The 12,587-nt window shown below is 38.6% G+C and overlaps 1 protein-coding gene across 1 annotated transcript in view; it reads right to left on the minus strand.

Annotated features, from left to right (window-relative positions):
* Positions 1–956: 956 nt before the first annotated feature.
* fam20ca (FAM20C golgi associated secretory pathway kinase a) overlaps positions 957–12,587 on the minus strand; it is a 41,474-nt gene continuing 29,843 nt past the window's right edge. Inside the window, exons 4-10 of the mRNA XM_015033655.1 lie at positions 9,247–9,339; positions 5,768–5,883; positions 4,500–4,680; positions 4,281–4,390; positions 4,089–4,170; positions 3,826–3,885; positions 957–3,325 (exon numbers count right to left, since the gene is read on the minus strand). Coding sequence (XP_014889141.1) covers positions 3,067–3,325; positions 3,826–3,885; positions 4,089–4,170; positions 4,281–4,390; positions 4,500–4,680; positions 5,768–5,883; positions 9,247–9,339 — 901 coding nt within the window. The 3' untranslated portion in view covers positions 957–3,066. The remainder of the gene's footprint in view (positions 3,326–3,825; positions 3,886–4,088; positions 4,171–4,280; positions 4,391–4,499; positions 4,681–5,767; positions 5,884–9,246; positions 9,340–12,587) is intronic.

Consider the following 12,587-nt stretch of genomic DNA (forward strand, 5'->3'; position numbering starts at 1 on the left):
AAAAAAAAAAAAGCTGTGCTAAAAATATAAGACATCAATAACAAAAAGAAGGAAATGGCTTATTTCTGTTCATATAATTTCACAACCTCTTGGGTAGGCTAGTAAGGGCTTTTCTGCCTATTTTTAATATTCAGATTTAATTTAAGCCAACAGGTGTCTTTCTGTTCACAAAAACGAGGAAGCTTTGCTGGCAGTGTTGTCGTGCTACCTCATTAAATTGAAGTTCAGTTAAAGTCTGAGCTTCAGCTTAGATGAAACTAACAAAGAATACTTACTGCGAAACGCAAAAGTAAATATCCGGCTATGATGTCAGTTCAGGACAACAAAAACACGTCAGATGTAAACAAGGTAGCCATCTTAACCAAACTCTACCGCCACCAAGTGAGCTATGATTGTACGGTGCTTCTTTTTCAATCAGAAAAGCTGCCCACTAGCTCCCTCTACTGGCAAAGAAGCAGTATAGGTTGTTTTTTTTTTTGTACTCCGAATTGGAAAAAGCAAAAGTTCTTAGCATATATGTTTTTTCTGTTGCTGCTCTGAAAAGTCATGTGTTCTAACGCAAAAACAGGATCAACAATTAAACATCTGATAACAGACACTTCAAAATACACCCCAACTTTATGTAATTTGCATCTTACTGTGGCACTGCAGATGGTGCACATGATTACTAAAGTCAATCTAACATGCTCTGTCTGGTTCTGTTCTGTTTTGAATCAAAAGGACATGGTGCTGGTCTCGGTCACTGCAGTATTACCCAACCTTTGATGGGGATATGATGGACCAGCAGCACCATGGACAGAGCATTTGTAAATCAACAGAGTGGTCGCTGTGTTTCTTCAGCACCATGGACAGCATCATACGTCCTGCCCCCGCCACTAACAGCAATTTGCTACGCCTTGGGCATAAAACTTCACACATCCCCAGCAACATCCACATAAAAAGACAACTGTGGTCCCTTTTTAGCTTTATTGCACACTTTAATCATGTCGTAAACTTCACAGTAACAATGCAAGAGCAGGAAACAGAAGCAAACCACTGTGCAGTGCAGCTCAATAGCTCTTCAAAATATTTATAGGTATTTACACAGAAAATATCAAAAAAACATGAAACAGTGCCCCATGGTTATGCCCATGTCTGGATGAGGCGTTTAGTTTCTTGTTTTCGCCCAGAAGCACTTCTTTTAAGTCGACTTCACACCGTTTGTAGCTCTGGAAATCCCGTTAATACTGCCAACCCAAACACATTCAAGTACTGTAGTTCTGGCATTGCACAAGTACTGGGTTAGCCAATACACAGGACTCTTAGAAGAAGAAAAAAAATACAATTGCACCAGCAACACTTGCACAACTTAATCTCTAAAATTAAACATCTTTGTAGTTTTGTATGATCTGAACAGAAATGTGTGATCAAATATAATGTCAGTCTCAATGCTAAACAATTATAAAGCATGATAGGAATGCATGATGCTGCCTTTACTTTCCTAATCTTAGAGAGTACATTCAGGAACCTCTCCCAATTTTCCAAACACTGTCCAAATAAATACTATTTGCTTTACTAGAAACTACTTGGTTCTTTCGGGAAACTTGCTGTATTAGAAGCTGACTTGTAATTTGGTACTTTCCAGGTTCCAAAACTTTCATGGAACCTGGTAATTGTATTTGAAAGGTTTGATGAAAGTTCTCGGACAGTCAAAGGAATACCCAGTCAAGGTTTTAGTAGAAGTCACCCCACAATAAAGCCTAGTCCCTACAAGTCTGCAGTAAAATGCACGAAAGAAATCAGTGAGTCTCATGAAAGCTCCAGAAAGTACCTTGCATGTTTCTGAAAGTAAATGGTCAAAAAAAATAAATAAAATAAAATAAAAAAATAAATCATGAGAGCTCCTTCAAGTATCTAGAAATTATCAATGGAAGATCAATGAGAGTACCTGATACGTAATGGGAAGGTTCCCTGAAAGATTCAGAAAGTTCCAGCTAAGTTCTGAAAAGTAACTTATAAGTTCTGTTATGTTGTTTTAGCTAAAGTATTTATGTCAAAATCTTTATTTTCCAGTATCTGAAGCAAAAGTACAATATATAAGTAATGACAGCAAATTATTCCCTTTTTGGTGCGCCAAATAAATAATAATTAAAAACAAAATCACCAAAGCTTACTAAGCCAAAAAATACAGAGGAAAACTGACAGTGAGGTTGAGATTATATCTAAGCTGATTACACAAACGATGGGTCTGTTTTTATGAATTAAAATTTGTATTCCGGAAATGTCTTTCCGTTTGTTTGTTTTATTTTTTTCATGTTTTATGTTGTTTGCCTCCTGCATGTAGTGCAAGACAAATGAAATAAGGAAAAATCTGAACAACAAAATNAGAAAAACAAAGTCAAAATCCCTTCTGTACTACAGTGTAAAATACAAACGTAATCTGTGATTCATACTTTTCAGAAGTAGGTAGTAACATCCAGCTTGTTCTTCTGTAAGTCTGTGCCGAGGGAAGTAGAGCTTACAAACGCATGTTTTTACACACCCATGTCCTCCTGGCTACAAGATGTTAGTTTCCAGGCATGTCATAGTTTTTGGAACATTCACTAAAAACAATAAATCTTGCTTAGCTTCTAACAAAGTCTTCTGCTATATCGTGATAAATGATAAAGCTTATATTGTCTGACTATATGCCCTTCAGTCAGTCAGTGTGTTGCATTTGGTTATGTATTTATAAAAACACATAAAACATACCAGGACAAAAATAAAAAATAAAAAATCAAAACACAGCAGGAGATCCTCTATGTCTCAAAACAGAAAAAAAAAATAGTATGGCTGTATATGACAAATATAAAGCCTCCACATGAGCATGTTTTTTTTTTTTTTTTAAATTATCATTATTATTATTATTATTATTTTCTATATAAACACACCTAAAAGCACTTTCTATAGAGGCAATGACGGCAGTCTTGGAATTCACTGAATTCAGCTTTGATTTCGGAGGTGGGATTTTTGGTCCAATCCCAACAGGTAAACAGCCAAACGCTGCATGGGGGTCCATGTTGCCACCCTGGCGGTTTCTCGCCCTCACTACCTGTGGGCTGGGCCCCTGTGAGTGACTGTGTCCCCAGAAAGGTCCTCCTCCACAACGTTAACATAGCCTTCTTTATCTATGCAGCCCGCCAGAACCTGCAGAACCAGCCGGAGCCTCCGATCCATGGCGAGCAGGTGAGGCCGGATCAGGACGGGGGTCAGGCGGTCTCGCAGCAGAGACTCCTCCATCAGGGAACTCAGCTGGTACTCCTCTTTGGCCAGCAGCTGCAGACGCAGGTAGGTGGACTTTCTGACCCTGAAGCAAAAAAAATAAATAAAAAAATAAAAAACACAGATGTTTCAATACATCCAGATTTTTTACTGTGACCCTATTGAATCTATTTGAATTTAGTTAATTAAATTTAAAAGTGACACTTAGATGATCGTCATTAACTGGAGGTTCTTGGCGCACACAGAGACAGTTTTTTTTTTTTTTGACAACTTTTGACGGAATAACTAATCGTTTACCACGGGGAGGGAGGGGAACAAGGTTTGGATAAACGGGAACCAAAACCTTAGATTGCACAAAGTAAACGGAAAGACGGTTACTTTGAAAATGTTCCAGCAATAGCGATGACAGCATTCAAACGCTAAAACACACTATTAAGGCTAACTACAGAAAGTAAAATATAGGATACATTTACAACACACCTTACAAAGTCTTGATCTGAACTGTATTATTCAGAATTGCTTCGTGCCTAAGCATCACATTGACACCTTATGGAAATCTATCACAGAATTAACCAACAATCTGACCTGCAGCACTGGCTGAGCGGCACGAGGATGGACAGCTCATCATGCGAGTGTTTTCCAAATCTACAAGCAAAGGAAAAACATGCAAACGTGTGATCAATCACGAGATATTTTCAATAAGCTCAATATTATTTGAATCGGAGATAAATTAGGATAAATAAATTACAGTTTCTTGGCCCACTGAAGTAGTTTTACATTTCGTCACAACAGATTCTGTGAAAGAATTCAAGGTACAACAAAAAAACAAAATCGTTGAATGTATTTACCCCCTTCCATTATCGAGGTGAATGATGAAAGTTTCATTTCCAAACTTCTCAAAGGTTTCGTAATGATGACGATCCATGTTGCCTGTATTAAAAGAAGGAGCGTTACAAAACATTTCTCGTCTCTTATAATACTAAAAAATCACGAGTGGAATTCATCTATGAGTTTTAACAAAAACAATTATCAAGCCTTACCCATTAAGAAATCAAAGACGGTCATGTCCATGATGTCCAGGAGTCTGGTGCCACGATCATATGGAGGTGTCTGCTTCACCTCGTCACAATAATCTGGATCCACTTCCCATCTAAAAACGTGTAACAAGGGGAAAGGTGTTGATCATTTCTTTTCTTTTTCCTTCTTTTTTTTTTTTTTTACAGAATAAAGCCCGTCTAATCATGATCAAACTTGCTTACTCTGCTTTCTTGCGCTTGTGATAGGAGCGTCTCCAGGGGTTTCTCCAGGTCTTGCGTTTGGCCAGACTCAGATCAGGTAGGAAAGCTGCTAACGAGCCTTCGATCTGGTCTGGTTTACCGCACAGAGCGTGCTCAGTGGAGCAGTAGTAGGAGCATTCGCCATAGAAGCAGACATTGTTGGCTGAAGAAGGAAAAGCGGAGACAGATTCAGATCTCGGAGAAAGGTGAAGGGAGCGTTTTAGTCACATTAATGTTAGATCTGTTTGTATGTAATATGAATGAGGAGAAAAAAAATGTTGAAGCGAAAGATGAGAAAATGACGAAAAGCCAAAATAAACCGTGGCTCATTTAAGGAAAACCTGCCAATCATTCATAATTGTTCTGTGTAATTAAAAGCATTTAAAAACAACATATTTACATTTGACAAATGAATATGTTTGTTGCATAAAGTGCCGTAAGATGACATTTGTTGTGAATGAACATAATAAATAACATGAACTGAATTGAATACAAAGTATTTGCTACGTTTAAATTGATAATCTTTGCATCATTCAGAATCTGCTTCATAGCAAAAACACAAATAATTTCTTCGAACAGTCGTAAATAAGCGTTCGAAAAAGGCTGAATAGATTTGTAATTGTTTCATATTTCCTTTGATTTTTAATAAGAAAGACAAGATCTGCTTAAAATAAATAAAGAAAACCAAACAGAATCAACTGCTTTATGTTTGACATTTTATTTGGAAATTTTCATATTTTCAGTTTGAGACCGCTTCAGTCGATTTCTGATCGGACTGGTCTTTCCCTTTTGACTTACCTTTAAATTATAACCATCTAACTATTTGATTGCAGTAAAATCCAGATTTCATGTTTTCTAATTATTACCTACAATAATTAGAAAACATCTACAGAAAGTTTTATTCAACAGTGATCTTCTAAATGGTTTACCTTCATTTTCTTTTATTTGCAAACACTTTATTTATGTTGCCTAATGACAACATGATTATATTTCCTTCTCAAAGAATTTCACTGAGCATCTGTGGACTTACAGTGCCACCATGTGGACAGTTTCTGTCATGCTCTGCTATATTATTTTCAGTACACTCAGCCCTGCATCACTGCTTTGAAGAGCTCAGCAGATTGTCAGCCTGACTGGTCGAACTGCTGGTGCTTGCATTTTACTCGCAGCAGAAGGAAAACATGGCTCCTCCGTGTTTGTTTCTTCTTACCGCATCTTCCTACCCATCAAGCTACAGCCAGAGTTTCTACCTGGCGAAATGAAGAAGGTCCTCCACAGCTTCTTGTCGCGCGTCACGTCTCTGATCTCGCTTGTCATGTTGACCAGTCTCCCCGCCACAGGAGGCACTCTGCGGAAGTCAAGGATCCTAAAATGACAAAGACGGACAAACATTTAGAGAACATTCGGCTTTATCACAATGTTTGATTGCAGCAAAATCCAGATTTCAAAATTTTGCACCCTGGCCTTCAGACACAGCTGGGAGTTCTGTTAAATAATAGTTAGAATTTAAAACGAAAATTAAAACTAAATTAACTGCCTAAACATTTTAGGCAGTTAATTTCTAAATGGGACAAAAAAAATAAAAAATTCAACATGTGCAGACATCTTTATGTTCATCTAAATAAAGATACCCAGCTGTAAACCTATCTAGAAAATCTATCTCTACTTGTTTGATCTGTTTGATGTTAATTAGCCAAAATCATCTATAATTCGCCATCCTACAGTGTTTGTGTGTCTTTGCTCAAGCTAAACTCAACCCAGAAGGCCACTGAGCATGTTATTGTCTAGTTTTACCGTTTCTCAAAGAGTCAGCACAATCAGCAAGATCTCTAAAAATCAGACATTTTCATTTCTTCCTGTTTAGATTCATCAGGTTTAACATAAACTCCACAGGTCCAGTCCTTTGTTCTCTTTCCTTTTCGTTTTATTCCTTAGCGCTTCCATAGCTGAACACTATCCCTATTCAGCTCCTGTTTAGCCTGCGTCACTGTATGTTTGCCGCCCCCAATGACCCTGAAACCATTTGAGACCAAAAGTGAGCCTCCTGGGAGCAGGCGGACACACAAACAGCCTGGCTGAGTGTGTGAAACTTTACCCTACAGAAGGTATCATTCAGCGCCTGCAAACTGCACCGTCATGTTGGGTCCAAGTGACAAAGGAGCACCTGTGTGTAAGCACGCATGCATGAGTGTCTATTGGCGACATACATTAGGTACACTTAGTGAAGATGTGAAAAGAGCCTTGGAATAATTTATATTTTATTGCATGAGCTGAAACTCGCACTGGAAAAAAAAATGTAGGAAAGAACAACTTTTAATTTAAGTGCATTTATTTGGTGGTGAAAAAAAAATCTTGTTAGGAATTAATTGCTTTTTTTCCCCACTAAATCAGCAGTGGCTTTTCTGTAGGATGGAGGGTTGGGAATGGGGGACTTCGATATATGAAGGTTGCTTTTTGTGTCTGGTGAATATTTGTGAAAATGTATAATTATTCCCCCTGTCGCTTTTCTAGTCCGTTAGATTTTTGTTTTAAGGTCCAGATGCCATGAACTCTAACGAGGTTCCCAGGTCTTTCTGAAGAGAAACCGGCCCACAGCATCACACGTACTCTAACGTGCTAAACAGTGGGCATGAGGTACTTTCCCTCTTTGTTATAAAATGCATCTGCAATGTTTATTTTAAAAATCTCAACCTTGGTGCCAAAGCACAGGGTCCTAGTTAAATTCTCAGTCGTGTTGAGTAAACTTAATGTTTATTTGTGACGGTTGGAAAGAAGACTGTTGTGATTTTTCCCCTAGCATTCCTACCAAACAACAGTTTTTTTTTTTTTTTTTTTTTTATGTGGATCTCTTCTAACTTTTGTTATAGAGACTTGACAACTTCAAAATGCTACCTTCTGCTCTGGGTGTGAGATGTGGAGACTTGTTTTTTTTTTTTTTTATAGCTCTACAAACAATCCTGCTTGGTATTCATGTGGCCTGTGGCTAAAAGTAATGAGCCTCTTTTTCACATCATGTTTATCCTGTAGAGTCATGATGTTCTAATTAGAGATTCATGGAAACCTTGAATCATATGAACAAAGTGAAGCATAAATAAATAAATAAATAAAAAGCTCCTTTTATCTTTATTCTAAATTAGTTCTCACATCAGTGTTTTTTTAGAGAATTATTTCTTAACATTTAAAACGTTTTTTCTTCTCGAATAGATTTAGCCAAAATGAGCTGCGCTGCCCTGATGGAAAAAAAATAATATTTATTTTAATGTCTTAATGAGCAGATTTGTGGATTGTAACTCTTAACTCTTAATGGTGCTTTCAGGGATAGGAAACACACACACAGTACATTGCTGCGAAAATGTTCTCTATATTTTTTTTGTCACACTTAAATGGAACAAATCCTCAAACACATCTTATCTTAGTACCAGTCAAAGAAACCTGAGTAAAAATACATAAATGCAATTTTCAATGATTTCAATCATTAATAAAATAAAACTGTCTGGCCCTATTTATTAAAGTAAATGTTCCCTCTAATAATGGATTTTGCCATCCTCTGCGGCAAAAACTACCACCAAGTCTTTGTTTACGCCATTGTGAAGGGATTTTGTCCACACTTCTTTGCAGAATTATTATTATTTTAATCCAGCAACGATCAAGAGTTTTTGAGCATAAATGAACCCCTTTAAGGTCAGAGTCATTTATGTCAGCATTTAAGACTAAACATTCACTAAACATTTTTGGTTTTTTTTGGCCTTTTACAGGTATCAGTTTTCATATGACTATTTTTCTAAAACATTGTGTCTTTAGCCAAAAGAATATTTTCAGGATCATCAATATGTTTATATTTCTTTTGGAAATGTCAGACAGCTGTTCCATATTTGCTTTAATTTTAGATAATAGGTCTCTCTGTGCTCCAGTGGACTTACAGAAGAGTTAAATCGTGATTTATCAATAAGGGCGACTTCTTATCCTCATCGAGTCAAGTAACTTTTTTCCCTTAAATTAATGAAATAATCATTTAAGAACTTCTACTTTGAATTTACGCAGGGTATTTTGTTCTGATATTAGAACTGATATCCTGATTTTTAAACACTTAAATGTGACAGAAATGCAAAAATGGAGCTTATGCTCATTGTTTGTCGGAGTTAGGTGTTCTCACATCCTCCCATCCATTCCGCCGCGATCCAGTTTGAATTAACAACTCAGCATTGGCTCAGACAGGTATCGTGAGCTTCAATGGTTGTGCACAAAGTTTAATTTGGAGGCAACCCCGCATGGCGCAGGCAAACTGCTCTTTAATGGTAACTCAGAACGCCTCCCTGCAGAGTTAAACTCATGTTCTGTGGGTAATGATACACCTGTGATATTCCTGTCTGGCTCTTCCTGCCCACTGAAACAGGTGCGAGGAAGAGCAAATTTAAGAGAGAGTGAGAGTTTGACTTTGCAAGCACGTTTAATATAATTATCATGCTCCCAGCGTCCTCCTCCTCCTCCTCCTCTTCCTCTCTCATTTATCGCTCTTCTTAGTGCTGAGTTTGTGTCCCCTGAAGTCGTCGGAGTCGAAGGATCACACTGAAATCAATATGCTCAATTGCAAAAAGAAGGGATGATCCCTTCTCCGAGCACGTTATCTAATCCCTCGCACTTAATCCTATGGAAATTGTCGCAGGACAAATCCACCGCTCCCAGATTGTGTGTGCGGGTCGAGTGCTGCGAACCACACGGAAAAGCTCACCTGTCCAGGTGGAAAGCGGCAATCTCAGCGTTGTGCCTCTCAAAGTCGGAGAAGTAGAAGAAATCTGGAGGCGTTTCCTGCTCTCTGGTCTGCCTGGAAACAATTGGGATGTTTTTGTTTTATTGAGACAATTTAATTAGAGTTTAGTTTAAAAACATTTTAGAACAAAAACACGCTGTGAACGATTTTATCCTTTTGACATTACTTGAGTCCTCTTTTAATTTGAAACATTTTCACTCCTCTATTTGCAAACTGTTTCACCTCCATCAGTTTGGTTTTTAAATTACTTTTTTTCGCTCCTCTGTGAGGTGAAACACATCTCAACGGCTGCACCCATTTCTAGGACAGAAGCTGACGTGTGAGACCAAAGCCTGTGTGAACAAGTCTGCTGAAGGGAAGCTGGGCGGGATTCTTGTTCACGTCCTGCAGCCTCCTCTCAGCTAACACACACACACACACACACACACACACACCTACACACGAACCCAGTCGCACTCTCATTCAGGAGATATGGAGCTCTGCCAACCAAGTCATGGATCTGAGTCAGAAAATGTTAGAAGCCTCTTTGTGTCTGACTCTCTTGTCTTTCCCTTTTGCCTTTCCGCTCACCCCGGCTGTCTGACAGCGGACTTGTCTCTTTCGCTTGATTTTTTTCTTTATCTTGGCAGTACATATGTAGACCCACCTGCCAATATAACCTTCTCCGTAAAAGCTTACACCAGCACAAACCAGATGAAGTGTGCACGCACCCATCTCTTATGTCTGCACCAATTCTCCACTGTATTAAAGTGAAAACTACATGGTTAAGTCAAGTGCTGCCGTTACCTCCTCTTCCACGTCTTATATTCATGTCGCACCGCGAAGGCAAAACACCGCTAGTAAAAAAAAAAAAAAAGAGAAACTCTTTCCTCCCATTACTTTACCTGTCATGGAAGCAGCCATTTACCCATAAATCAACTCCTGCCTTTGAGATCCCTTCTTTGCCACCCAAAGCAACCAGAGGATTAATGATGTGTTTATTTTCACGGTAGATACTGCGTCGAAGGAAATAATCAGCAGCAAGTTTTAGGAGATCATCGGCAGAGCTCTGTTTACATAGCACCTTTCAGTTGAAGAGACGTTTCTAAGTCCCTTTTGAGGCTGAAACTATTAAAATAAACCTACACATGGCAAATTAATCAGTACAACAACTTTTAAGATCTGTTTAAGTGCAACAGGCCTACATGCATTGCGTGGTGGGAACCTAACGTTTCTTATAACTCCAAACTCAGCAGCCCCGAGGTGATTGTAAGTTTCTCCAAACTGTTATTTGAAAAATACATCAGTAGTATTGTTCTTTAGGGGTTATCTGATGTCACAATATTTTTTTTTCACCTGCAAGAGTGAAAAAAACCGGGTTGATAGGCGAGCTTTTTTGTCTGTCGGCCATATTGGATTTAACAAAAATAATTTCTTGCATTTGCAGCTGATGGCCAGTAGTTTATGGTGTATTTATAACATAAAAATCCACAAGAAGCACAAGAAAATGGCTTTTAGATAGGTGTCCACTGTAGTGACCAATATGCATGAAAGGGTTAAATGCACGCTTCAAGATAATCGTGGTATTGCCATGAAAAAAATACCTCAATGTCTCTGAAACTTTTTTTCCAATAACACAATTCATTCTGAGCTTCTTTCAATGAACTGCTGGAAAAAGCCAAGTGATGGCCACCGCAGATCTGGTTCCCGTGGTCCCAGGGGAAACGAACGGATATGATGTGAAAACCTATAACAAGACAACAGATCTAAACACAATATGCAGAGTCACAATCTTGTTTTTTCCCTGCAGTAATGCACCCACCCACCCTCCATGAGGAAGTGTCCTTGATAATAAAAAGGGGCCTTTATTTGAAGCTGAGTGAGCTGAGGCTGCCACAGAGCTTCTGCATGTAGCTCAGGAGATTGTGTGTAGGTGTGTGTGTGTGAAGTGATGAAGCTGAACTACTTGCCTACATGAACCATGTTTGTGCTGATTCTGCGGTTTTTATGGCCTTTCATGAGCTTAAACCTGCACAACGGAGGGCTATGTTAGCAGACGTTCAATGGGGGCTCTTGACTCAACATTCACACTTTTCTCTCTGCTTTCTCTCTCTCATAAATTCCCAGACTTATGATATGAATTGGCGACAGAGAGGGGGCAGTAGAGACAAACAGAATGAAAGAAAATCGTTGTGCGAGCCACTTCCATCTCGTCCTTCGGATAAAACCGAGGAGAGAAACTAAGCAATGAAATAAAAGAAAAAAGCTAGTTTCTGACAAACTTTGAGTTAACTAAGTAGCCATTCCATATCTATTTTGGTTTTGTAGTAGACAGCAATCCGCACAGTTTCAGTTTGTAGAATCAGAAAGAAATTCTCATAGAGGAGGCCATTAAGACTTGGGTGTTACTCAAAAAAAACTCAAACCTGCAAAAGTTCAAAATGTCTAAATGAAAACATACTTACAAATGCTACATGACTTGAGTTCTATGGAGTATAAATGGTCACATGTTTATTCCTCCTTACGTTAATTCTGTTTTTGGTTTTATGTCGAGCCTTAATGCTTCACAACATTAAGCACATTTTTAACTGGTCCTGTGCAAAAAATAAAAGTACGTTTCAGTACGATATCTTATGGTACAGTGTATTCAGGAGTGTTTCCACCCAGTGGAAATGAGACATTCATGGTCCCCAAGATTTTTGGGAATACATTGTGTAGACCAACTGCTTCTGGCGTATAACTAGTAGTGAGATGATCTGGGCCCACTTTGCTGCTCCAGGACCTGAAAGCCTTGCTATAAATGAGGGAACTAAGAAATGTATTCTCTAGCAGAAACCCTAGAAGAATAGTATTCGGTCATTAGTTCATAAACTTAACCAGCGCTGGGTTAGGCAACAGGAAAATGATTCAAAGCACACCAGCTAGTCGACTCTAAGCATAAAAGTTCATCAGCATTTCACTGGAAAGTTGGGGAAGTTGAAGGGAATGAATGATTAATGACTTTAATCCACAAATTAATCTGATTTCTTGCAAAAAAAAAAAAAAAAAAAAAAAAAACTTCAATACTGATCCAACAAGGAGACAGCAGGAGGGTACATGAGAAACCTGTTTCTACTGGTAATCCACGGATGATCTGAGACCCCCCCACTGGCGAGCTGCTGTGTTGCTGTCTGGCCCTGAATCGCACATGGTTTTGGGCTAAAAGTCTGTGAGGACGTGGGCAGGGTGCTGCTAATGCAATTGGGGAACAAAGAGATATAAATACGCAGACAGGTTGGCAAGCTTTTGAGATAAACACTGAATAGCAGGCTTGAAAGCCTCCT

The sequence above is a fragment of the Poecilia latipinna genome, unplaced genomic scaffold (genome assembly GCF_001443285.1).
Source record: "Poecilia latipinna isolate Pla-1442-1.1 unplaced genomic scaffold, P_latipinna-1.0 Scaffold275, whole genome shotgun sequence".
Lineage (NCBI taxonomy): Eukaryota > Metazoa > Chordata > Actinopteri > Cyprinodontiformes > Poeciliidae > Poecilia > Poecilia latipinna.